At 40.5% G+C, this 25,215-nt stretch overlaps 1 protein-coding gene across 13 annotated transcripts in view; it reads left to right on the forward strand.

The window, feature by feature from the left end:
• myo18ab (myosin XVIIIA b) overlaps positions 1-25,215 on the forward strand; it is a 95,646-nt gene that overhangs the window by 25,897 nt on the left and 44,534 nt on the right. For 5 of the 13 annotated variants that reach the window (XM_053239900.1, XM_053239899.1, XM_053239909.1 and 2 more), the window contains exons 3-12: positions 13,582-13,698; positions 14,497-14,562; positions 15,413-15,500; positions 16,545-16,651; positions 17,571-17,747; positions 19,458-19,668; positions 20,454-20,596; positions 20,713-20,813; positions 21,033-21,096; positions 21,284-21,428. In XM_053239900.1, coding sequence (XP_053095875.1) covers positions 13,582-13,698; positions 14,497-14,562; positions 15,413-15,500; positions 16,545-16,651; positions 17,571-17,747; positions 19,458-19,668; positions 20,454-20,596; positions 20,713-20,813; positions 21,033-21,096; positions 21,284-21,428 — 1,219 coding nt within the window. Of the gene's footprint in view, positions 1-9,919; positions 10,820-12,253; positions 12,347-13,581; positions 13,699-14,496; positions 14,563-15,412; positions 15,501-16,544; positions 16,652-17,570; positions 17,748-19,457; positions 19,669-20,453; positions 20,597-20,712; positions 20,814-21,032; positions 21,097-21,283; positions 21,429-25,215 lie in introns of those variants that run through there. The other 8 variants (XM_053239904.1, XM_053239911.1, XM_053239903.1 and 5 more) reach the window with 7 other exon arrangements.

Genomic DNA, 25,215 nt, shown 5'->3' on the forward strand with positions numbered 1-25,215 from the left:
TATGTAGACACTTGGTGGACAGTGCAAGGTTCAGTGAATACAGTATCACATGACTGTGTGCATGGGTGGACAAATCATAAATTTATGAGCTAGCCCGCTAGACAAGTAGGAGCTCCAGTGCACTGCCCAGTTTCATGTTTTCGTAGCTAATGTAACGTAACACTTTATGGTGAGTTTGCTAGTTAATAACATTTCATACAGAGGAACAAACATGTATACTGGACAATTATTATCCTTTTCTAAAAAATCTTCTAAAGCACATCGTGTTTGCACCTTCAAAAAACTTCTGCACATTATTGGTCTGCTGTGAGATTTTTCACACCACACATAGCTTTTTCTCTCTGATTTGTCAGCTTTTCCATGTACCTATGTGTTCCTGATTCCAAAAGCTCGTCTGTTTCGTCACACCACCGTGAAGCTCTTAATGTACATACCAAATATAAACTTTTGTTTTGTGAAATAAGAAGTCTCAATAAGAGGTACTCAATAAGAAGTGTTTTTTTCCCCTTTTTTTGGGTTTCTTAAACCTATACCTTTTCCAGACATGAAATCTGCTCTTCTTAGACAACTGAGCTACTGATCTGTCCACTCCTTTTGTGCAAAGTGGACTTTTTAATAAAGTATAGCTGTGTGCGTGTGTGTGTGTGTGTGTGTGTCCTGTTTTCCTTTTCCACTTGGAAAAGCAGCTGATGTTTGCTCAGTGTGGTTTTGGCTGTTCTTGCTTTCTTACATAACAAAATGATGAGTGAGCGAGTCTGAGCCTCAGGTACATTCGGGAGCGAGTGACGTACTCCGTGTTAATATGTGGTTAGCACAAGTAGCTACGCCATTCCAGTTAACGCCACACTGCTGCTTTTGACAGAAGCCATGTCTCTAATTATCTCTAATTATCTCTAATCAGCTGGTTTCTATAAAGATCTGCAGATCTGCTCAGTCTGTAGTGAGAGGAGTATCTTAGGCCTGGTTGGTAGGTGCTGGTTGTTTGAATGTTTGTGATTTGAGGCAGTTGGGAGAGTGGGCAGAGGTGAGATAAGGCATGGTGAGGTGAGGTGCACTTTAAGCAGAGGTGAGGTGAAGCAGGAGGATGGCTCAGAACGTTATTGGTTGCTCCTGGCTGCTCCAGGGTGCATACTCTTCTCATTATCCCTGGCTGATGGGCTCATAGCTCACATTCCTCCCAAAACTAAAGTCTCAGCTGGCCATCAGGACAAGCAGATGTAAGCTTAACTGATGCTGCATACACACCTTTAAGTACAGAGTACTGTTTCTCCAAGTACATTAGTCAGCGGTTTCACACACTCATCCACATGGTGTTGAGTCATGCTAATTAACTCTGTTTGAGCAGGAGCTGAAGGCAAACAAACAGCTCTTTCAGAAATTGATCCTCCGTTAGAACCACATGGGCAGGCTGGGTCACAATTTTAATAAGGCTTAGAGCGCCCTCGTGTGACTGGATCACTGAACCGACATGGTGTCGACACACTTGTGCCATCTGATGGCAAGATGATGAATTGCTCCTGTACATTGCAGCTGTACACAAGTCATAAGAATAAGAGAATGATGGAAAATGATGTGCTATGTTTCTTTGGCGAATGTTTACGGATTTATGCTCAGACAACAACAAATAGCACCCTGAATAACTTGATCAGCGCAACTCAGCTCTAACACTTAATTTCAGTATATTAAATGAAATCGTGTTTGAATGAATTATTTGCTCATTTACACAGATCAGCCGTAACATTAAACCACCTGCCTAATATTGTGCCACCAAAACAGCTAACCTGTTGAGGCATGGACTCCACCAGACCTCTGAAGGTGTGCTGTGGTATCTGGCACCAAGACGGTTGTCCTTCCTTGGACAGCTTTTGGTAGGTACTAACCACTGCATACCGGGAACACCCCACAAGACCTACTGTTTTGGAGATGCGCTGACCCAGTGGTCTAGCCAACACAATTTGGCCCTTGTCTAAGATCCTTACGCTTGCCCATTTTTCCTGCTTCCAACACTTCAACTTTGAGAGCTGACTGTTCATTGCTGCCTAATGTAGCCCACCCCTTGACAGGTGCCATTGTAACGAGATAATCAATGTTATTCACTTCACCTGTCAGTGGTTTTAATATAATGGCTGACTGGTGTATGTAGAGCTTTGTATAAATAAAAAGGAGGAAGTTATAATTTAGTGGTAACAGTATGAATATTGGGTGTTTGAGTTTCAATGAGACTTTAAGTATTGTACTTTAAGATTGTACATGCTGTTTGTATCAAAGTCAAAATTCTTGTATTGTGACAACTGTAGTGGGTGTAGAGTTGTTTGAATAATTTGGTGGCATTCTTAACATGACATTTTCATTTTGTCTATTGTCAGTTATTCATGAACGATGACTTACATTCTGTAACAGACATATATTTCTTTAAATTTTGGAATTATATTGCGATTCCTCTTTTTTTAAAAATCTCTGAGGCAATTTTTTTTTGTAGCGAGAGAGATGAATTGTAGGTAAGCTGTAGTGTTTTCCTCCCAGTGTGCTTTGCAGTTTTGAAATGGCTCATAGGAAGTGCCAGGCCCTTGCATCATTTCCTCTGCCTTCATCTCACAGCACTTTTGCATTTGCGTTTTCCTCTGTCTTCGGTTTGCTACACTCTGACCCAGTCCAACCTGCAACCACCCAGAGCAAACATATCCGCTTGGCCACTTGAACGCACAGTGGATTTACCCACAGAGCAGAAGCAGTTTGTATCGATGAGCAGCTGAAAAGACGGAGCAGCTGTTGCTGAGAGAGTGGAGTAGAACAGAGCAGAGCGTCATCCTTCTGCATTTTGCATTCTTGGGGGTGGGGAGTAAGAGAGGACAGTTAGAGCAGTGATGGTGGTTGGTATCTATATTTAGCTTGTCGTGACCCCCTCGTACCGCGACAGCTGTCCCTCCTCTTCGTCTCGTCATGCAGTGTCAGGAATAGTGGAGTCCAGTCAACCTGTGAGGGACGTGAGCTCACTGGAACTCGTTTCTCTCTCTGTGCCGGCTTTTTTTGAGTTGTATTCTGGACCATTCTTAAAAACGGAAGGTAGGGGAGCTACACTGGCGCTGAGGAACCAGCACAGAGGAGGTGAGGTAAGGCAGTGAGTAGACGTCAAACTTTGACTGAGGATTTTAGAGATTGAGACACAAGCAGAGCTGTTTGGAGAGACTGCGGGCCCAGTGTGAAGGCTCAGGCCGAGGCCTGTCGAGCTCTACTGCACTATTTTTAGGCTTGAGAACGGCAGGTCAGCGGGCTATCTAACTTAGGCTACTGTAGCCTAATCAAGCCCTGAAGTGTCAGTGTGGTCGCTTTAGTTTGGAATGCTTAGGTGCTGCATGTTTTGGTCTAGATTGCTTCTGGCTGCGCTGTGAGGTCCATCAATAAAGGATAGGTTGAAATTAAGCTTTTTATTTGAGTGCTTCTTGTGAATACAGGTTGTGAAGTTTCTGATCATCTGGTATAACTGGTTTTTACTTCAACATTATTTTCTATGGTTTAGACTTTTTTTTATACTTAATTATAAATTATTCCACGGAGTTCATGTGTTTTGTTTGAGTTTAACACACATCCAGCTTGTAGGGTGGAAGTCATGAAGCTCTATTGGTGGCTAGCTTATCTTCTAGGCTCTTCGTTAAAGTCCTACTTTACTGTTCTGTGAGTTTAGGAAACCTTCAGAACCGCAGTTGGTCGCAAAGGTTTCCTGTTTCCTGTGATGGAAAGACCAATCTGTCTATTAGTGAGTTCCATGATCACATTCTGTGCTTTGTGTAAAGGAATGAGGTGGTGTTTTAGTAAAGAAGGGGCCTCTGGTGCAGTGTGAGAGATTCATCTGCTGTTTAAATGTACAGCAGATGTGAAAGTTCCAGGAGTGCGAGCAGGTAACAAAGTTCTGGTAATGGGCTTTTGCTGTAATTGCTGTAGTTGCCTAGTTTGAGTCATAGGTTTAAAGTTTTTTTTTTTTTTTACTTCAGGTTAGAACTGCACAATATACTGAAATTATCGAAATATTGAAATGTAAATATTGCGATATGCGATATGAATATTGATATGAATATTGGGCTTGCGATAACTGAGCGATTTTAATACTTCAAAATGTTACGACAAGTCAAAGTTTTAGCTACGCAGATACTATAGAATGCTTCCTCTTCATCAAAACAACATGAAACGTATGTTGGTTATGTCATTTTCAAATTTTAAATATATACGTAAATATAATTTAAATTGATTTTACACACTTATAGCATTATTGTACCGCGTATCACATTATTTAACAAGTTACAGCATATCGCATTTTTCTTCAGTATCGTGCAGCCCTCCTTTAGGTGTATGTCTTTTATCACTGCACATTAGCTCTGTTTGGATATTTAGTGATTATAGCCGTTGTCTTGCAGGTTAGTTATTCTGGGTAGGGTGTTATTTCTGTGTTAACGCCTGGTGATAAATCTGGGGTCAGCAAAACATTATTACTACAATTGATTTGCCATCTTCAGACAAAATAATAAAAAAACTAAAATTGTGTTGATGTCTGGGAAAACCCACTTGATGTTGCAGTGGCTAAATTCTGGCAAATAGAAATTGGATTATGGCCAAAATATGTTTTTTTCTGCCTATAACATACTTTGTGACCTCAAATGTAAACCATAATGTAGTTCACCAAAATTAGGCGAAATAGTTTTAATTTACTTTTTAATCTCGATTAGGATGTCTTCTTTTAAATATCACATTGTGTAAGGAGCCAGTTTAATAAATGCGTAGATAAAAGCAGTCAGTCTACCTAAAGGTTTTTAAAACCATGTTAGCTACGATTTCTTCACACAGTGAAGTTGTTTGATAATTACTTGTCGCGTACTGTCTTCAAAATGTTCATTATGCACCACTGCTGCAGTCAGAATGGAAACTTTAAGTATTCTCCTTTAAAAAAAAAATTTTATATTCTCCTTTTTTAAATTTTTAAAGCTGAAACTTTACTTGTGGTTGAGAAACCTATAGTTTCCAGAACTATATATAGTGGAAAATGTCAGAGTTCATCATGTGAAAGGTTTTCCCAGGCTATCACGCATACGTGGTTTTAGTGAGAGCTGTTGAACAGTGGTTTTTCAGTTGTATGTGAATGTTCTAGATTTGATAATTTGGTTCTTTTCTCCGTGAATTTGTGCACTGTCTTTGTTAAGATGTTGACGTAGCTCCCAAAAAAAGGTTGTGCTCTCACTTCACTTTACATAGATAAGCACATCAACGACTCTTTATTTAGCAGGGGTGTGTGTGTGTGTGTGTGTGTGTGTGTTAGAAGCCTGTGAACCTTGAGACACATAATTAACCTGATTTCAATAATCAAACAGTTTTGCTGTGGGCATCATAGCAGATGTTCCAGATGTGTGTTTTTGTTAGAGGAATCACAGAATTCACATGATGTAATAGGCAGAAATGCCTGTAATTTAGTGTGTTTATAATATATTGCGAGCTATCATGCAGTTGTGGTATATTGTTTGCTGGTTTGTAATGATGAGCCTATACAGGTTGAGAACTGTAGGTTAACCACTAATAGGGACAGTTTTGTTGAAAGTTGAAATGGTTCTCTGGTCCAGCGGACAGGTCTAGAGCTGCAGCCTCACATTTTGCCCAACGTTTTGAAACCTTACAGCATTCTCGGTATTACAGATATTACACGGTGTATTCACCGAATGTGTCTACTTTTATAATACTAGTGTACTAGTGGTTGGTGCTATTATATGAAAATAGAAGTGGAGGTCTGTTACCACCACTAAGTATATTATTTTCATGTAACAGCACTTTCCGTAGTGTGTTATTATGCTTATACCACAGTAATTTGCCAACGATTACAATATTTAATTTATTAATGAATGATGTCACGTTTTTTTAAAGGATTTATGCTTACATGTACTGTTGTTGAACGTCCACGAGACCAGTTCCTTTTCCTGTCAGAACACTTAACCAGACCACTGAGGTCGATAAATAGTTGGAAATTGACAAAGTTATTGTTATTTTAGCTGTCTTCCACAGTGTGTTGAAGTCTGGAATCAGTTGAAATAATGAATATGAGCGCCGTTTTTCAGCATTAAGTTAAGGGTATTTACATCCAAATTGGATGAACAGTGTAGGAATTACAGCACTTTTTATATGTGGTCCCAAAACACCCTAACACTCCCAAAACAAGGTTGCAAATCCTTTGCAGTCAATGTCTGCCTGAAGTCTGGAATCCATAGACATCATCAGAAGCTGGGTTTCTTCACTGGTGATGCTCTGCCAGGCCTTTACGGCAGCTGTATTCAGTTCCTGCTTGCTCTTGGGGCGTTTCTGCCTTCAGGGTTGTCTTCAGCAAGTGAAATACATGCTCAACTGAATTTAGGTCAGATGATTGACTTGGCCATTGCAGTTTTGAAGCATTTGGCTGAACCTGAGCAAATAATATAGCCCAATACACTTCAGAATTCATCCTGCTGCTTTCGTCCGCAGTCCCAATAAATAAAAGGGAACCAGTTCCATTAGCAGCCATGCATGCCTACACCATGAGATGAGGTGGTATGCTTCAGCTCACATGCAGTTCTTTCCATTCTCCATAGTCTTCCCATCATTATGGTACAATTTGATATTTGTCTTATTTGGCCATAGGATGTGAATCTGGTCTTACTGTTTTTGAAGCTTACCAATGGTTTACATCTTATGAGAAACCCTCTGCATTTACTCTGGTGAAGTCTTCTCCTGATTGTTGACTTTGACACAGATGTGCCCCCTGGAGGGTGTTCTTGATCTGGCCAACTGTGGTAAAGGGAGTTTTTCTCCACCAGAGAAAGAATTCTTCTGCTCATATACCACAGCTGTTTTTTGTGGTATTCCAGGCCTTTTGGTGTGAGCATTCCTTCGTTCTAAGTATGTACCAAATAGTTTATTTGGCCACACCTAATGTTTTTGCTATGTCTATGATGGTTTGTTTTGATTTTTTTTAGCGTAACGATTATTTTCTATGAGATCATTAACAATAACTTTGTCACTGGCCAAAAATTTATGGACCTGACTATCCTTTATAGCAATGTTGTTCCCTCAACTCCTGGGTCTCCTTTTTCTTCCTTTTTCGACAAAAGACATACCTTTTTACAGAGAAACTGTCATTTATTTTAGAAATTGGAAAGCGTAAAACAGATACGCGTAAGAGTCTCCGGTGTTGGCAAACTTTCCAAAGTACTTTGACTGTTACAAAGCATCTTATACAGCAATGGTATAGGATTCTTGAATCTGGTTGGTCAGTAGGTGTTGACTAACTTTCTATAACAGCAGCTCTGACTGTAGTACAGGCTACAAGGCAAATCTGAGGTTTGTATTAATGTTGTTGTTTTAAGATGCTGTGGTTTCTTTAGCAACAGCTTATTCGCAGGTACTTGTACGGAGGATGCTATACATAATCTAATTAATGTTGTCTTTGTAAAAGTCAGAGATATAGCGGTTATGTTAGGTTTTAAGTTTCCACTATGAGAGAATATTCAGGAGAGAAGACTTTGTATGTGGTTTCTCGGTAACAAACTGCAGTTCCTCTCTCAGATGAAAAGTATGTTCTTTAATAAATAAAAATTGTAATTGTTTGCAAATTGCTGTGGTATAAGAAGAATAAAACACTCCTGTTGTAGGAAAATAATAAATTTTGAGGTGGTAACGGCATTACACCACCCCATCGCTGATAATTTTTCTATAACAGCACACCCTGTCATGTGTTAATCCTTACCCTTTTCACTCTCTAAACCTCACTTTACACAGCAGGTTCAGTATCTCTTCTTTCCTCTAGTGCCGTGAAGACATTCTTACTTGAAGCTTGGTCCAAGGTTGACGTCTTCAATACCAGAATTGGTTGTGCTCGGAATCTTATCTCTTGGCTGTCACATAACAGCTCTCCCTGCCATTCATCCCCTGTTGCTCCTTAGCCGGCCCAGCTCATGAGCGCAACGTCACCACCATGGCTTTCTCATCACGCTTTTCCTTCTGGGAGCAAAAGGAAAGTGGTGTTCCATTCTCAATTCTTCATTCACTGCACTCTGTGGTCCAAGCTGTGGATTTTCTGCATGCATCATGGCTATAATAATAAAAAACCAAGGGTGATACCTCTCATAGTAGTCATCAGTGTATATTCAAACGCATGGCTCAGTTAATGTATGTTGTGTGTACTTTGGGGAACATGGTTCACTGTATGAAAATGACCAATGCACTGTAACACGGATCATATTCTAGGGCGTACTGCAAGTCTACTGGTGCTTTGCCAAAGTACTTCATTTAGAAAAGCTGCTGCTTGCCTAACACTTCAGTAAAAGGATGCTGCTGGTTTAAATATAACAAGATAAATTTTGAACTTAGGTCATATTGTGCGACTTATTACTCCAATTTCAGTAGGTCATGCATGAGTGTGTGGTGTGTGTATATAATCTGTAGCACAACCTGGCTCAGCTGCAATTTAATTGGTTTAAAGTGCACATCATAATTACTTTCTCCCATTACCCACTTCAGGTTAAAGAAGAGACCAAGGCAGCCCCAAAGAGTTTGAAAGAAAGTGTAAGTGCTGTGAAAAACCATCACTACTTACTGACAGGAATCAGATTTTACTGGGGCTCTAGAGGAAACATTCTTGTATAGCCTATAATGCTTTATATTACTCCTTGTTGCACAATCCATTTTACTTAGAACCTTTGATTAACACAGAACTGGATATTGTGTTCACTGAGTTGAACAACTGAAATTACCTGCTTTTGAGATTCAGAAATAATGCTCTTACCTTACTGTAGCACAGTCAGCACAACACTGAAATGATTTGCTGAGTCTTTTGTAGTACTGCAGGCTGCTTATATCTCTTATGGTTAAGTCTATCAAGCTATAGGCTTTAGCATCACATAGTAAGCTACATGCAGAGCCATAAAGTGCATGAATGAGCTGCACAAGGATTAGATCTGTTCATCATAGATTCCACAAAGGCCTCAGGGAGACTGTCATGTAAACCATGTTAAATGGTGCTTGTAATTACACTGGTTAGCTAGTAAGTGAAGTGTTATTCTACAGATGTCATCTCAGTCATGATTTATTCGAATGGGTTTAGTGTAGCTTTTGGCAGTGAATGAGGTCTGCTGGACTGCTGTATAAGTGCAAGCCAAATGAGGTATGGAAATGCAAGTCCTAGGCTTAGATCTGCATGCCATTCTAAGCTGTATGTCTTATATCAGTATTCTGGCTTAAGACCTTGGTTCAATATAGGGCAGTGTGTCACTATTGGTCAATGACCTGCTTCACTTTGACCTACTTTGTTGATTGTTATTCCTTGTGTCATTGACCTCAGTGGTGACAGGGCAAATGAGGCAGTTCAGTAATGCATGAACAGGAACTTGAGCACAATCCTGGCTCTTTAGCTCGATGAGCCTGTTAGTAATATTTAGATTATGTGCTTTTCAAGGTCTAAGGCTAAGATGTATTTTCAGAAGTACTTTGCATTCCTCTTATCAGTATTTATTATAAGTAGTGTATCATTTCTCTGGAATTTATTAATATGTGTCCTTTAACACTCCTGTTCCCCACCCAATGCCATCTGGCTGAGTAGTCAGATAGTAATGGCAGTCTCAGTAGTCGCTCCCAGTCAGTACCCTGTCTGGAGCCTGCTAAAGTCCTGCTGCGTACCAAGAGCCCCCAGCCTGCTCGAGATCCTCCTGGACATGCCCAGTCCCAGCCCCAGATCCGGGAACGATTCAAGAGCCCTTCACCCACGAGAAACAGGTTTTCTATCATCAAGAACCTAGAACCATCCAACATCCAAGAGCGCTTCAAAAGCCCTGAGCCCCGTCCAGATTTACAGAGTTGTGAGCCTGTCCTGAATGGAGATAGCAAGACCAATGGTCCTTTAGCTAGCAACACCACAACCACAGTCCGTGCCCGACAGCCAGAGGTGGCAGAGGACCCGAATGGTGTAACTCGCAAGAAGGTTGTGAAGGTGGTGAAGAGAGTGGTGAGGAGGGTAGAACCTGCAGATGAAGACACTGCTTCTGCTTCTATGTCCACTACTCTTTGTCAGACTCCCACTGAGCCTCCAAAATCCACCGCTGAGCCACCCAAACCTTCAACAGCACCTGTAATACCCCATTCTGCCCCTGAGCCACCCAAACCTATGCCAGCATCTGTGCCCAAGGTCACAAGGATGCCCATGTTCTCTTTTAAACATGACTCCATAAAGAAGGAGGAGAAAGATGACATCTCCACAGGACTAGCCAGCCTGATGAGCCGAGGCAGAACCAGGGATCCACGACCTCGTCCCTGTAAGGAGGTGGCTGCAGAAAAACAAGAGCACAAGAAGGAGGAGAACACTGAAGACAAAGAAAGCTCAGCAGCAAAAGGGAAGAGTGTGCAGAAACCAGAAGCCAGTCAGAGTATGCATTCAAAGCCAGAGGAAAAGACTTTGGCATCTTCTCCTCCTACGTCTCCTGCTACTTCCTCTCCAGTTAAGTCACCTGTCACCCCACCAGCTGGATTCATCCCAGCTCCCAAGAGAGTACCTGTGCCAAAACCTTCCCCCATAGTTCATCTGGCTGGTTTTATTCCCAAAGCTACTGAAGTCCCTAAAACCCCTACAGTTTCTGCACCACCAGTATCCATTCCAGATCCTAAACCTGTACCCATTGCGCCCAAGCCAGCACCTGTAACTTCCAAAGTACCTCCAGTTCTTACTCCTGTCAAATCCACCAGTAACTCATGTCCTGAACCGTTAGCCACTTCGCCCAGGTTCACCCCAACCCCCAAACAACTGGCTACAATGAGCCTAAAGGTACTACCTGCATTTTTGCTGCATGAAACATTTTAACATTGTTGGACTGCGTGTGAGAATTCAGGGCAACTAAACTAGCATGTTTGTACAAAGTTTTGAAGATTTAACTTCTTTGCATTAACACGTGATTTTAATGGTTCTAACATCACTTACTTTGTACAGCAAGAGCAAATTGTTTTCCCAACAGGTGGGAGAATGGTTATTTGCCAGAGTAAATTTGCCATGGGTATCACATGTTTTAGATTGTCTGTGTGACCGTCTGAAATTCTTGTTAGCTCAATATCTCAACAACCAGTGGTTGAATGTTTGTAGGATTTGTATGGAATTATCATTGTAACCAGCAGATGAACTGGTTAGATTTTGTAATTGATTCAAATAAGGTCATGATCACGGTAAGGTCAAATGCTTGAAATAGTTTTCAGTTTGTTTTACAGAGATGTTACTTTTATGTTCATGTTCAGGAGCACAAGGCCCGTTTTTGGTGGCGGAGACATCCCCGTTGATGCTGTTGGTGTCGAATTCTACTTATTTAATTTTTTTTTTACTTGGGTTATGACTGAAATCTGTGGTTTAGGGATAACATTTATGATTTTGCTAAGGAGGCCTTCAATTTTCTGTTTTTCTCAGAACAAAAATTAATAAAGATTTCCTTGGCAGAAAAGGCAACTCACTGAAGGGGAAAGGAAATAGGATGTGAAAGATGCAATTGTTTGTGTAGCAGTTATGTTCACGTCAGCCTTCTTTATCTTTATCAAGTTGAACTTTGACTGGAAAATTCACAAGCCTCTGTCATGTGATCTAATAGAAAACACAAAGACGGGAATGTGGTCTCTTTAATGAGTGAAAAGAGCTGCTTTTTATAAAGCTGTTGTCACACCAGCCGTCGTAGGATTTTTGTTAGGATTTAGTTTCTTGTTAGCAGTCTTGTCACTTCTATTTGGACCATGTTATTTGGAGTCTGTCCATGTTTAACAGAAATCTGCTTCTTGGACTAACAACAGTTAGTTCTTCCTAGCCTGTGAGGTAGAACCTCTCCGTAGCAGTAAGGCTTTGTGGCTCTGTTGTCAAGGGCAGGCCTCTGAATCTGTGTGACCAACACGGAGTTAGAATGGGAGTGTGGGCCTAACAAGGCAGTTAATGGTGCTTACACGCTTTGTGCATGAGGGAGAAAATAGAGAGGAAATCTGCCGACTGAAACATAATTCACGTATGTTGATGTGTGGCGTGGTCTGTATGAAGCCTTTTCGTAGTGAATTATTTAGCTTGGAGTGGTGCATTGCATGTTGAAATCTGGCTGATATGGGCTTGTTTTATCACAGGTTCATTTATTGGAAAATGAGTGCAATTGAATATGGCAACACACTGACCTTATGCACATACTGTGTATGCGAGTGTGTTTCATGTACAATGTGTGTATATGCATAATATTCAAAGGTGAAGACAATATCACGTCTGTCCTCAACACAAACTGGGAACTCTTGTCGTGGCATCATATCTAAAGAGTCTCATCCACCTGTGATCCAAAAGGTGTGTTTGTTTGCTTGTGTGTGTGTGTGCATGCTCAACTTTGCAGCTGTTGGGTGCGCACTTGATGCACATTGCAGGAATGAAAAGCATTAGAATAGACAAAACTAACATACGTCTGCCATCTATGTGGTAGGCTATGTTGCGTTAATCTGCACTAAGAGGTCTAACGAACCATGTGGTCACACACTGTAGCCATACAGCATTCACAGCTACACTTCCTTTCGGTGGTATGACTTGTAGGAGAGCCCTCCACTGAGTCCTACCGAAGCAGCTCAAAGACGATTGGAGCAGATCTTCTTTGCATCTGTAATTATTGTCGTCTTTTTTCGTCTCCTTTAGTGTTATTTCTCATTTTCCTTTATTTGCAACCTAATTCTTTTCCTCTGCTCTGGATTTGAGTCTTCTCCCAGTAAAGCTTATCTGTTTTTTGCCCTCCTAAAACTAAAATACTTCACCCTCAATTTTTCACTCTTAGACTAGGGGTGGGTGATATAACAAAAATATCATATCATGATACTTGACGTGTATGATACATGATGGGTATTACAATATATAGGACTGCTGACAAACTGCCAGCGAAACAATAATTGTTGCATTTGAAAAACTGAAATAAATTAAATAAAAAATATAATTCTAATAAATCTTAATAATAAATGAAAGCTATTTTACAATTTTAAATATTCTGAATAAAATTGTAACATCAGTCGTTATTTTCTAACCTATTTTTAATAAATGATGGAAAAACATGCAGTTATGCCTGAGATATCGCAGAGAAGTGTATTGTCACATAATTTATCATGATATCGATATTATATTGCCCAGCCCTGTCTACAGTTAACCTATTATTCCTATAGTTGTAAAGATGGTATCGATTGAACATCCTGGTATACCTAAACTCTGTCTTATTAAGACAGATGTCAGAATTTGACACTACTTGTGAAATTACACAAATGACCCTTGATTCCCTTTGTCCATTTTGCTCCACTCACTCAAATCTCACATACATTTTGCTTAAGTCTTATCTGCATGCTTCTGTGTCTCACTCCATTGCCTTTCTGATGTAACATCAGCATCTCAGAATTTCATTTTCTCTGGAGTTCTTTCATGTTCATCTCCATTTCTCTGTCTGTTGTACTCTCCTTACCTGTTCCTGTTTTCTCATCTGCCTTTCTGTTTTTCGTCCACTACTGTCTTGGCTGCGGTGCTTGATGTCGCTGATTGGCTGGCTACTTTAGCTGGAGCCTGTGCAAAGTGCATCTGTGTCCACATCCACTCAGGTCCAGGGCCAGCCTGAGAAATCGGCCTCATCTCTCAGCCTCGCCGCAGTGTGTTCTCGTGCGGTCTGCTTCAGCGTAAGCCTCTGTTCCATGCCCTCTCCATTTTCCCTATGCCGATAACTGCTTCTTTTTTCTTCATTTGTCGATTAATGCTTGAATTTTTAAAATTGTTTATTTTAGTAAGCAGACCTCAGGATAACTCTCTCTGTGATGCAGCCCCCCACATGACATTAGTTACACCCTTAATGCTTGTTGTATTCATTCTTGTGTTGGTAAGCCTAGCCATTGCATGGTGGCTAAAGATGGGCTTCTTCAGCATGAAGCCAGCAGCATTTAGCAGTTATGTTTTAGTGAAACGGTGTGATATTAGTTGGTTGGCATTTGTAAGTGATTTGCGCGGCGTTGCTATTTATGAATACCACCTGCTGTTGTCACATTGCACCTTCATGTTTATATTGTTCATACCTCTATGTATTACTTCATCTCTCCAGCACAGGGTCTTAGTCTGGTAAGCCATTTTATTCAATTAGGTAAGCTGTAGACAGCAAATGGTATTAACAACAATGTTGACCATCTTAATTGTTCCCTTAGGCAATGCTGTTTTAAATCAAACTATGAATGTGTTTTTTTTGTAATGCAGAATTAGTTTTGAGAAGTGAAGTGCAACGTAATTAGCTCTTTCCTCCTTACAGCTTAACTGTTATACTATGTGCTCTGACGTAATTCCTCCCATTGTCTCTCCTTCCCAGTTGTTTAAAATAAACATTTCTAATATCTTTGTCTAACAGAGTAGCACATAGGAATGTGAATGTAGAGCATGTGATAGTGTGTAACAGTGTATTTGCCTCCTTCTGGTCAACTGCCGTGTCACAGGGACAGGTGGAAGAGGATCCCGTGGCTATCCTACAGGCGGCCCACGCTGCTGCCGCCCAGCCTAAGGTCTGCAGTCTGCTCTGTGTGTGTGTGATTCAGCAACACATGTGCTCTTGCCCCTTGACTTTCCATGTCAAGAGTGCCACGTGTGCCCTTTGTTTGGAGTGCTGTGATCTCTCACACCTACCCTAAACAACAACACTACCCCAATAGCACCAGTAACACATTAAAATAGTAAACTACCAATGTTCTGATAGGTAACAAACAATAAAAACCATTTGTGAATATTTTGACATGTTTGGCTGGTTTGGGCCTTCTGTTACTGTCCATCTGGTGGTGTGTTGTTGTACCTGTTTGCTTTTACACCGAGTGAGAAATGCAGGATTTTAGTCACAGATCTGTCCGAGTTTGACATTTACTCCCGTAAATATTTACATGAGGGTTTAAAATGAATCATGAATATGAATAATCAGTTATACCATTCTTTCTTGTTATGTGATGTTCTGATGTGAAATTATACCACCACTCAGTGCTTTCCAACATTCTATTAGTAAACACTGGGGAAAATTGGAGCAGTGACTAACAGTGCAGCTGAAGTTGTTTCCAAGCAGTCAGCACCTTAACACCCTGCTTTCTTGTGTAAACTGACCCTGCTGGTCATCTGAACTCCTAGTTTATTTGTACCCTTTATTTGAAAGCACCTCTGGTTACCCATCATACACCCCTGCAGTGTAGAAGTTGGCCTTTCATGCTGACTAAGATTTTCAAACAGCACCAAAAGGCAACTTCTATCATAACTCCTGTGGTACTCATTCTCCAATGCATGCAGCATGCATGGAGTGCTTTTGAGTGGGTTTGGGCGTGACTCTGTATAAAGTATCGTGATTGAGTGTAATGGGTGTATTTTCCTGTACAGGTGAAGACAGAGGAGCAGATAGCTGCAGAGCAGGCATGGTACGGCTCCGAGAAACTGTGGCTGGTCCACAAGGATGGCTTCTCTTTGGGTGAGTTCCTCTGCTGCACACCAGCCCTGTGTAGCAAAATGCTCTTTTAAGTGTTTCATATCATCCTTACAAACATTCACAATGGGCACCCGAGTGGTGCAACAGAAGAACAGTCACCCTGTCGTCAGGAAATCGCAAATTCATGGGCAGGAGCCAAGGGAGCAAAATTGGCCATGCTCTCTGGGTGGGAGGGATGGCATACTTTCTTTCTCTTGTCAATCACAGTGACACCTAGCTGAACATGGGTGTCTGTGAGCTCAGGTATGTGGAAGAGGGTAGATAGCACTTTCCTCCAAGTGTGTTACGCTGCCCTGTGACAAAACATGAGCAGCGGCTTGTAAAGATGCTTTTGGCATCTTTTGGTTGGCAAGTGCATGTTCTCTGTTCAGTCGTCTTTGAACATGAAAGTCCCTGAAAAACTTATTTACATAAAGGTACTTGATTTGACACAACCATCCACAACAGAGAATCTGCCACAGAAGTCATTGGGGTTCATGTTTAAAAACTCTCAGTTCAATCTGCTGAAATTTGCTGGGTCCAAATCCGAGTCACAGTCTACCAGTTGATTACTCCTGAATTATGGTTTTACTGTGGTGCTTGCTGATGTTTGACGACCTTTGACCCATGATACCACCTTGATTTTATTGTGGTACTATGGTTATGTTAAACTATAATGCTGCTGTAATATCACTCTGGTGTATTGTGATAACTATGTTTATTTCATAATTAACCATAATACTACCATATGATAGAGTACTATGATGATAGAGTAGTATGATTATTATGTATATTTTTCTATGGTACTGCTGTAGTCTTACCATTATATATTATGGTTACTGTGGTTGTTATATTCGTGACCAATTGTTTTCTTTTGTGCCAAAAGCATGGTTATTTTTTAAAGACTATAAACAATTTAATTAACAAGAGCTTAAGTCTTTCAGTTAAATGGTAAACCTTGTCTTCGCTTGCTTTTGTGCTGTGTTACTTGCAAGCTGTTAGGGCTAAGCATGTTTGTGGTTGGTCTTTTTCCCCATGTCACTGTAGCCACTTTGCTGAAGACGGAGGCGGGCAGCCTGCCAGAGGGGAAGGTGAAGATCAAACTGGAGCATGATGGGACAGTACTGGACGTGGATGAGGATGATGTGGAGAAGGTCAGACTATAAGCAGTTTACTGTGTTCTTGCTGTGTGTCACTGTGTGGCAGAGATGTGTGTTTGAATAGAGGAACCTTGCTGGGCAGGGTTATTTGTCTGTTGTACCAGAGGCACAGGAGGTGGTAGACGGGACTGTGCAGGAGTTTCTATAATTGAGTAACACACACACACACACATACACAGAATGTTTTGATTTCTGTTAAAATATTAGCAAAAAAATAGTTGTCGGAGAGCTCACCTGTCTTTAATGGGAGAACATGTGCAAAGAAAGTTAAATTTCTCTTTCAGCCTGGCAGAGTTATTTATAATATGCTTTCATAATCTGAAAGCTGGTTTTAAATTCAGTGAACCATCTGTTTGATTAGATTGGATCCAGGACAGCAGTTTGAATTAACGCAGCTTTGACACCTTTAATTCCATTAAAACAGAGGGTGTGTCAGAAACAGAAAGCAGCTGCATTGATGACTTGCTGCCTATGCTGTTTATAAGAAAGCTGTCTTATAAGGCAAAACTTGAAAAACTCTGAAGGCGCCTCTGTAAGGAAACTGTTTGAAACAGGCTTCAGAGGCAGCGCACATCAGCATGTTGCCAGGTTGCCAATTGGCTCACTAACCCTGAAGTCCATTAGGAGAGATGGAAGTATCATTGGGGAAAATTAAATGTTCTCTGCTGCTGTTTTCTACTGACTGGCTGACCCACTGGTTTATGGGATATGTAGGACAGTGAAGCATACATGAAGGCAGCATTCTATGCAGACATTTGATTCTGATGTGAATTGAGTCTTCTTGCCTCCTTAAAACGTAATAGACAGCATTTTTTTCAGTTTCAGACACACCCAAGGTGTCAAACCTGCACTCAGTCACTAGTCTCACTCCAGCCTCTACCACTCTGTTCACTGATGGAATTTCCTCTCCCAGGCGAACCCTCCATCCTTTGACCGTTCTGAGGACTTGGCGACTCTGCTCTACCTGAATGAGTCGAGCGTGATGCATTGTCTACGGCAGCGCTATGGAGGAAACCTCATCCACACTTACGCTGGGCCCAGCATGGTGGTCGTCAACCCCATCAGTGCTCCTTCCATGTACTCTGAGAAGGTAAAAACAATACACGGCTCTTCTCCTACTAATGATATCTAATAGATCAACATTCTATTCAATTTAATGAATGATCTACTCAAATTTAAGTTCATTTACTTAATGAAGGCAGTGTATTTCTGTTAGTCATCAAACTTCATTCAGAACTGGTTTATAGAGCAGGCTGATTAGTTGGCAGTGTAGAAATGTGAAGCTTTTTGCACTAATGTGGGATTAGGCATGTTGAAGACAGACTTGATGCCAAAATACTTTTCAGATTAATAGCTGTTTTGACTCTGTTATTTTGCTTCCATAGAGAAATCCAAAGTGATGTGCATACTTTTTAGTCTTGGCAGTTTATTACCAGCCAGGCTGTGGAAAAATAATAAAAAAGTTACTGCAGTGTGGTCTAGGCTTATGATGATTGGCTTTTGTCGGCGTAACTTTGTAGCTTTGGGGTTCTAGTCTTCAACAAAAATACATGTGAAAGATTATTTTGGGCACCCAATTGCATTGCCTTTAGAAGTTTCCTTACATGGGCTAGTTTTGCTCAATGGGAGCTCTAAATGATGGAACCACTTTATTGATAACTGTCAGTAACAATCATGAAATTAATAGATTAAATAGATTTTTTTAAAATGCATAAGCTTTCTGTGTTGTAATTGTTGTTTCTTTTTGTTGTTGTTGTACAATCAATGAGTTGCCATTGTGAGCTTGTAAGTAACACTACCAACTCAATTGAAGTGCAGTATCTCTTCTTCAAGTAATATAGGATCCTCAATTACACAGAAACATTTGCCTTGTTATTTAGAAGGAAAAGTCCACCCTTGTCAATCTAAGGACATCACAGACCACACTGTGGACAGTGGAGAACACTGAGCCAGGGCTCAAAAAGTTACTAGACAATTATATAAATAAAATATTTAGACATTTTGTGTATGCATCCAATGTTTATTTTAGCTTTATGTTTGCCGGTTTAAATATCTAGAACTTATTACATTTCTGCAGCGCCACTGCTCTGTCCTTTGGCTCAGTTTGTGTCCTGTGGCTCAGTTTAGCAGCTTAGAAATACAAAAAAAAATGCTGCACACAACCCAAAATACATGGCACATTTGGTTCACTTCCTGAAGTTGGGTGGATTCAGGGCAGAATCGCTTTCTCACTGCAATTAAAATGCACTAGAGTTAGATTGGATCCAAACTGAGACAACCTTGATTAGATGGTTTTGGACTGGTTGTCCAATTGCAGTGTAACTGCTGTGTTGTCACCTGCCTAAATGAACTTGATTGATGGGGTGAAATCGCACCAGGGTTCAGTTGAAACGGACTAAATGCTTCATATGTGAAAGCACCCTAAGAAACCTTAGTTCATAACAGCTGACAAAACTGTTAGGTTTCTCTGACAGTTTTAAATAAAGTCTTATTTATGACCAGAAAACAGTTTTACGTGGTAAGTTGTTATTGTCAACATGAATAATCCTCTTTAAGGGAATTGTACTTTAAAGGACATTTATTTCAAATTTAGTTTCTCCATTGTGACTAAGACTTTGTTTGCTATACAAACTATATTAGCTAGCTAACAAGTATATGTTGCTGTATCAGCTATACAAGCTGAATATAGCCCTGTAAAATTCTTGTGCCTCTAAAAATTAAAAATATCATTATTTAATTGTGGGTAATTCTGTCTCAATTTCTGTGTAATTGTCTCATCACCCCAACCCTAATTTTGCAGGTGATGCACATGTTTAAAGGCTGCAGGCGTGAAGATACGGCACCTCATATCTATGCTGTGGCTCAGTCGGCCTACCGGAACCTTCTGACCACGCGGCAGGACCAGTCCATCGTTCTGCTTGGCAAAAGTGGCAGTGGCAAAACCACAAACTGCCAGCACCTGGTGCAATACCTGCTCTCCATCGCTGGCAGCACCGGCAAAATCTTCTCAGGTAAGAAATGCTGAAAAACCATCCATCCATACACAGGGTCACAGACAGCCTGAAGCCTATTCCAGGGGACACAGGGCACAAGGTGGGGGACACCCTGGATGGGGTGCCAACCCATCGCAGGGCACAATCACACAGATACTCACACACCCTTTCAATCACTGCAGACAATTTAGAGATGTCAGTCAGCCCACAGCGCATGTCTTTAGACTGGAGGAGGAAACCCCCCCAAGCACGGGGAGAACTTTAAAACTCCACACACACAAGGCGGGGGCGAGAATCAAACCCCCAACCCTGTGGGTGCGAGGATATCATGCTAACCACTAAGCCACCGTGCCCCCCAGATTCTGGGAATGTTAATGAAAAAATAATGATAATAACTCATACATGGCTAGGCAGGGTATAAAAATAGTATGAGATTGAATTGGTTAAGGCAGTAGAGTGTTAGGACTGTGTGGCAGACTCACTGAGAAAAGTAACAGGTTGGTGTTTGGTGGTGAAATGATGTTGAGTAAGTGAATGATGGACAGAGGCTTTGCTGATGATGCACACCAGACCAACTCTGATAATTAGCCTTGCTTATCAAAGGGACAGTTAGCACTCCTGATGATCCACTGATTACATTGTAATCATTGATAATGTAGCTTTAAACAGGCGAAGATGCTATCTGCATATGTTCACTTCTCACTGCTGCACCTGGAAACACCTCTTATAGGTCAATCAGGGCGTAGGATCAAGCTAATTGGTGTTGTGAGTAAATGTGGCTGTGTGTGTGTTTTCCTTTATAGCGGAGAAATGGCAGGCAGTCTACACTATCCTGGAGGCGTTTGGGAACTGTACAACCTCCATGAATTCAAATGCAAGCCGCTTCTCCCAGATCGTCTCTCTGGACTTTGACCAAACTGGCCAGGTGGCCTCCGCCTCCATCCAGGTACCATTTTACTTGCGAGTCTTATAAAAATGTACACACAGCTGGTCTGAATTTCAGTAGTACTCCAATTCTGCTCTGTAAAAAAAAAAAAAATCTGTTCTGGCACGGCTGTGTAGACGATGTTGCTGGAGAAACTGAGGGTGGCCAAGAGGCCGGAGGCTGAGTCCACTTATAATGTCTTTTATTACGTGATGGCTGGGGCAGACAACACACTCAGGTAAGAGTGTGCATGTGTGTATTCCTGACGTTACCACTTTACCCTGAGACAAGGCATAGTTACAGATATTATTAATTCTGGCAGCTAGGAAAAGTTAACATTACATTTCCTATAATCTTTCTACCAAGCAATTCAACATTCAGCATGTTTTCTGCAAAAACATCAGCCAAAAATGAATTTTGTCCTTGAGTGAAGTTCACCTGTGCACTTTTTTCACAGGACCGAGCTACATTTCAACCACTTTGCTGAGAACAACACCTTTGGAATTATGCCTCAGTCAAAGGTAGAGCTCTTGCACAAAGTCAAAGTACACATCACACTAATCTAAAGATGCTTTACCAAAGCCTTTAGCACAGACTGAAGGAGCATTACAATGTGGACTTCTTAAAGCTACCTGATTTAACTTCAAGTTAATTATCAGATTTAGTAGGTGTGTTAGATTATTAATGTGTGTGTGTGTGTGTATGTAGTCTGATGACAAGCAGAAGGCAGCACAGCAGTTCACTAAGCTGCAGGCAGCTATGAAGGTCCTCGGTATCTCTGCTGATGAGCAGAAAGCTCTTTGGCTCATACTGGGGGCCATCTACCACCTGGGAGCTGCTGGGGCCACGAAAGGTACAAGTGTGTGTGTGTGTGAGTGTGAGTGAGAGAAAGAGTGTGAGATAAAGACCTCATTTTTTATCCATATTCAGTCCAGATACTTCTGTGCATCTTCAGACATATTATCCAACTAACACAAACATTGGTTTTGCCCTGTAACGACTGACAGTACCAATATCAGTGCACCTTGCTCTAAGCCAATCAGCACACATGTGCGCACACACAGACACACAAACACACAGTGAGAGCTGTAGCGTAGCTATTTTTGTGTGAGAATCAGATCCCAAGAGTCTGAACCCTGGTTTAATAAGATAGAGTTTAGAAGAAGCAGATGCTGTCTGTGTTAATAAAAACATCCATAATGTTCAGAGAGGAGCGTATGGAGGAGAGGTTCTCTGATGCAGAAGACTGTAGGCATGTGAGAGAGATGTTAGTGCGCTGTTTTTCTAACCCTGATGGAGATAAATTGCTCTGTGTAATGGCTTCTTCGCCAGAAGGCTGGGATGGATGCACTAATAATAATCATCAGATTGCTCTGTCTCTGCGTGTGGCCCAACTGTTTGTTTTACTGTATTGCATCTGACAGTTTGTCTGTCTGAGTGTCGCTATGTGGGTTATATAGTGAAGCAGTATACAGTCCAGACATACAGAGTGTAAAGGAGTTGGCAGTGATGCAAGTTCTGTAGAAGTACATTTTTACCAAGTAACTGGAATCAAGTGCATTTTATTCGTTTTAAGGATTGGAGAGAAATTCGTGTGATTCAGTGTGTGAAGATTGGCAATCAAATGAGTATTTTACATCACAGGTCCCTGTAAATGGATGAGTAGTCATTCCAAATGTTACAGATGTTGTCAGTGGAAAAGTAGTCATCGAACCCACCCTGTTTTGGAGCATGGCCCGATTTTGGAGCACAAAAAAAAAAACATTGCATAACCTATGTCTAAGGAAGTTATGCAAAGTCTAAGGAAACTTTAGACTTTCACTCTCTCTCTCTCTCTCTCTCTCTCTGTATGTGTGTGTGTGTATGTATATGTATATATGTACTGTTACCTGTTTTATAAAAGGTCAGATTTTAAAGCATCGGAAAAATTACAGAAATTTATCTATGTTTTGACTTTGTGTGCCATAGAATTTTGTGTCCTTATTTGCAATTTGTTAAAAATAGAATTTGTCTAAACACTAGGGCTGGGGAATATGATATATTATCGATATTGTGATCAATTATGCCACAATACATTTTATGATGTATCACAGATATCTCAAAATTTTTTATACTAAATATTAAAAAAAAAAAAAAAGTTTTTTTTTTTTTTATTTAAAGGCAGTTGGTTTTATAAAGTCGAAATGTTTACAAATTGTATTGTAATGTGTCATATTGAACCCACCCACATGAAACACTACATACAAATAATACATTCTTGGTACATAATAATTCTAATATTGCAGTAGATTGAGCAACTGCAAGGAACATGGGGTTACTTTAAAAGATAAATTTGTGAAAAGGCACCTGGATAAAAAAAAAAAAATTAAAAAAAAATAACACACTCAGAGCCAGGTGTTTAGACATTTCCTGTTAGCTGTAATTTATTCCTCCATCATGGAGCTAGATTTAGACAGTGTGTATCTGGTATACATTTACATTTACATTTTCACACACCCCTATGCACTGGCTGTCAAAAAAGTACAAGCTCTACTGTTAAAAATTGTGTCATGATTTATAATTACAGTCATATGTGGCTTTGCCTGTCTCAACCACATTAACAGCCCTGTAATATTGTGTCAGGTCTCGTGTTTCGATGAATGCTGAACGCAAAGTATTTAAGCCTCACAAAGACAAAAAAGGCAGAGAACAACCATTAGAGGGCAGTGTTACTCTTCTTTAAAGAGTCCCTCTAACCCAGGGCTGTCCACCTCAGCCACATCAGCATGTTTGTGAGCCCTTGAAGGGCTGCTCATTTAAAAAAAAAAAAACAAAAAACAAAAACATATTATTAAATATTTTATCGATTTACATCAATAACCTAGGCTCTAAAATTAGAATAGGGCACTTTAAGAAGAAGAGTGGCTAACAAAACGTCAGCTTCTTTGATTTAAGAAGAACTCACCCAGGATTATCTCCTATCTACATGGCCTTAGACTTTCATCCCCTTGAGACTCTTGTCTTCGTGCTCCATCAACTTTTCTTTTTTTAACACATTTGTAGGGTTCTACACTGGATGATGCATTTTGGGATTTGGAGTCAATCTTGAAATCTTTTTTTAGATGCAGTTCTGACTTGCATCAGCGCAGCAGATAGGCAGCCAATTAAACCAGCATTTCAGCTACAGGTCTGGTGTAAATTTTAGATAGTGTGAAAATGTTGAGTAGTAGGTACTATTGGCCATAATTTTTTTTTTTTTTTTTCACACTGTTGAATGAAATGAGGCAGCAGACTGTGTTTGGTGTGCGGGCCTTGAATGTAACCTTTCAGACAGAACAGGTGCAACACACACAAAAACACACCCACACATTTCCACAGTGCCTGTGGCTGCTAATAAGGTTCCACAGACTTCTTGGCCTTGATGGAAATCACAGCGATAACCCACTAATTATGTCTCTTTGAAAGTTACATAGGAAAAACACAGTCGTGAATTTTGATCAGCCACAAAACATGCAGTTATAAATACTCAGTTATTATTATTCACATGTTTTATACAGTCATTTGTGTTGTATTTTCTTTAATATTATATCTTTTAATATATTTACTTCACATAACAGTTAGAGTTCACGCTTATTTTCACTGTGAGATTAAGCTGATTCACCACAAAGACTTTTTAATGACCCTTTACAACGGGTGCCAATAATTCTGGAGATGCTTTGCCAAAAAAAAAGAAAAAAGTGTTTGAGAGCTGACTGTATTTTTTTCCTGTTGTGTTGGTTCTCAGGGTCTGTTTTAAAACTTGATATTGGTATCAGTGACAATTTTGATATAATTTTGGCCCCATGTGTGTTTGTGTGTTAAAATGCTGGTGTTCTAACCTCCCCTTTTCCAATTGCATGTTGCATGCCACTGAATGCAGAGACTGAAGAAGGTAAAGAAAAAAACCCATAACCTCAATCAAACTTTTCTTTAACTCCATGTTTGAGTGGTATTTCTTAACGCCTTTATCGCTGCTGCCAGACATTTTCATTTGCATTTTTATTGTCTCCCGTCCTCTTTCTTCTTTGCCTCGCTGTTGGTTTCTCTCTCTCTCTCTATCTCTCACTCTCTCTCGCTCATTCTCTCTCTCTTTTTGTCTCCCTCTCTATCACTTGGTAGCCACGTCCCTGACTGTCTCAAAGCCAAGCTAAAGCTTGGTGGAGGCGGCGCGCGGGATCAGAACTTTGTTGTCTTTTTAAGCTCCACTGCTCTGATACCCCCCCCAACCCCCCACCCCCGGTAGACTTTTCAGTTCTGCAGTGCTTTTCTGTTGTTACCATCCAAAAAAGAAAGCTTGTCTGTTGTCTGGCCTTATTTGTGTTCAGCATGTTTTCTCTGATAGAGGTTTTTTGTCTTCTGCATGAGCTGCTAGGGTGCTGCTTTAGTGCCTCTGCCATCTGTTAGTACTGCTTTATACACACTTTACTCTGTGGACTTTGTAATTTAAAATTCTCAAACATTTTTTTATAATTTTGTATGACAAATGCCATTCTTTTAAAGCAGATGCATTTTCTGTGATTAGGGTGAGGTTGGCTAAAACCCTCTCTAAATAAATCTGTTATTACAGCCTGTTACTGGCTGGTTTATTCCATTTGTTAACACTCTAACATTAATTTGCTAAG

The sequence above is a fragment of the Pangasianodon hypophthalmus genome, chromosome 14 (genome assembly GCF_027358585.1).
Source record: "Pangasianodon hypophthalmus isolate fPanHyp1 chromosome 14, fPanHyp1.pri, whole genome shotgun sequence".
NCBI lineage: Eukaryota > Metazoa > Chordata > Actinopteri > Siluriformes > Pangasiidae > Pangasianodon > Pangasianodon hypophthalmus.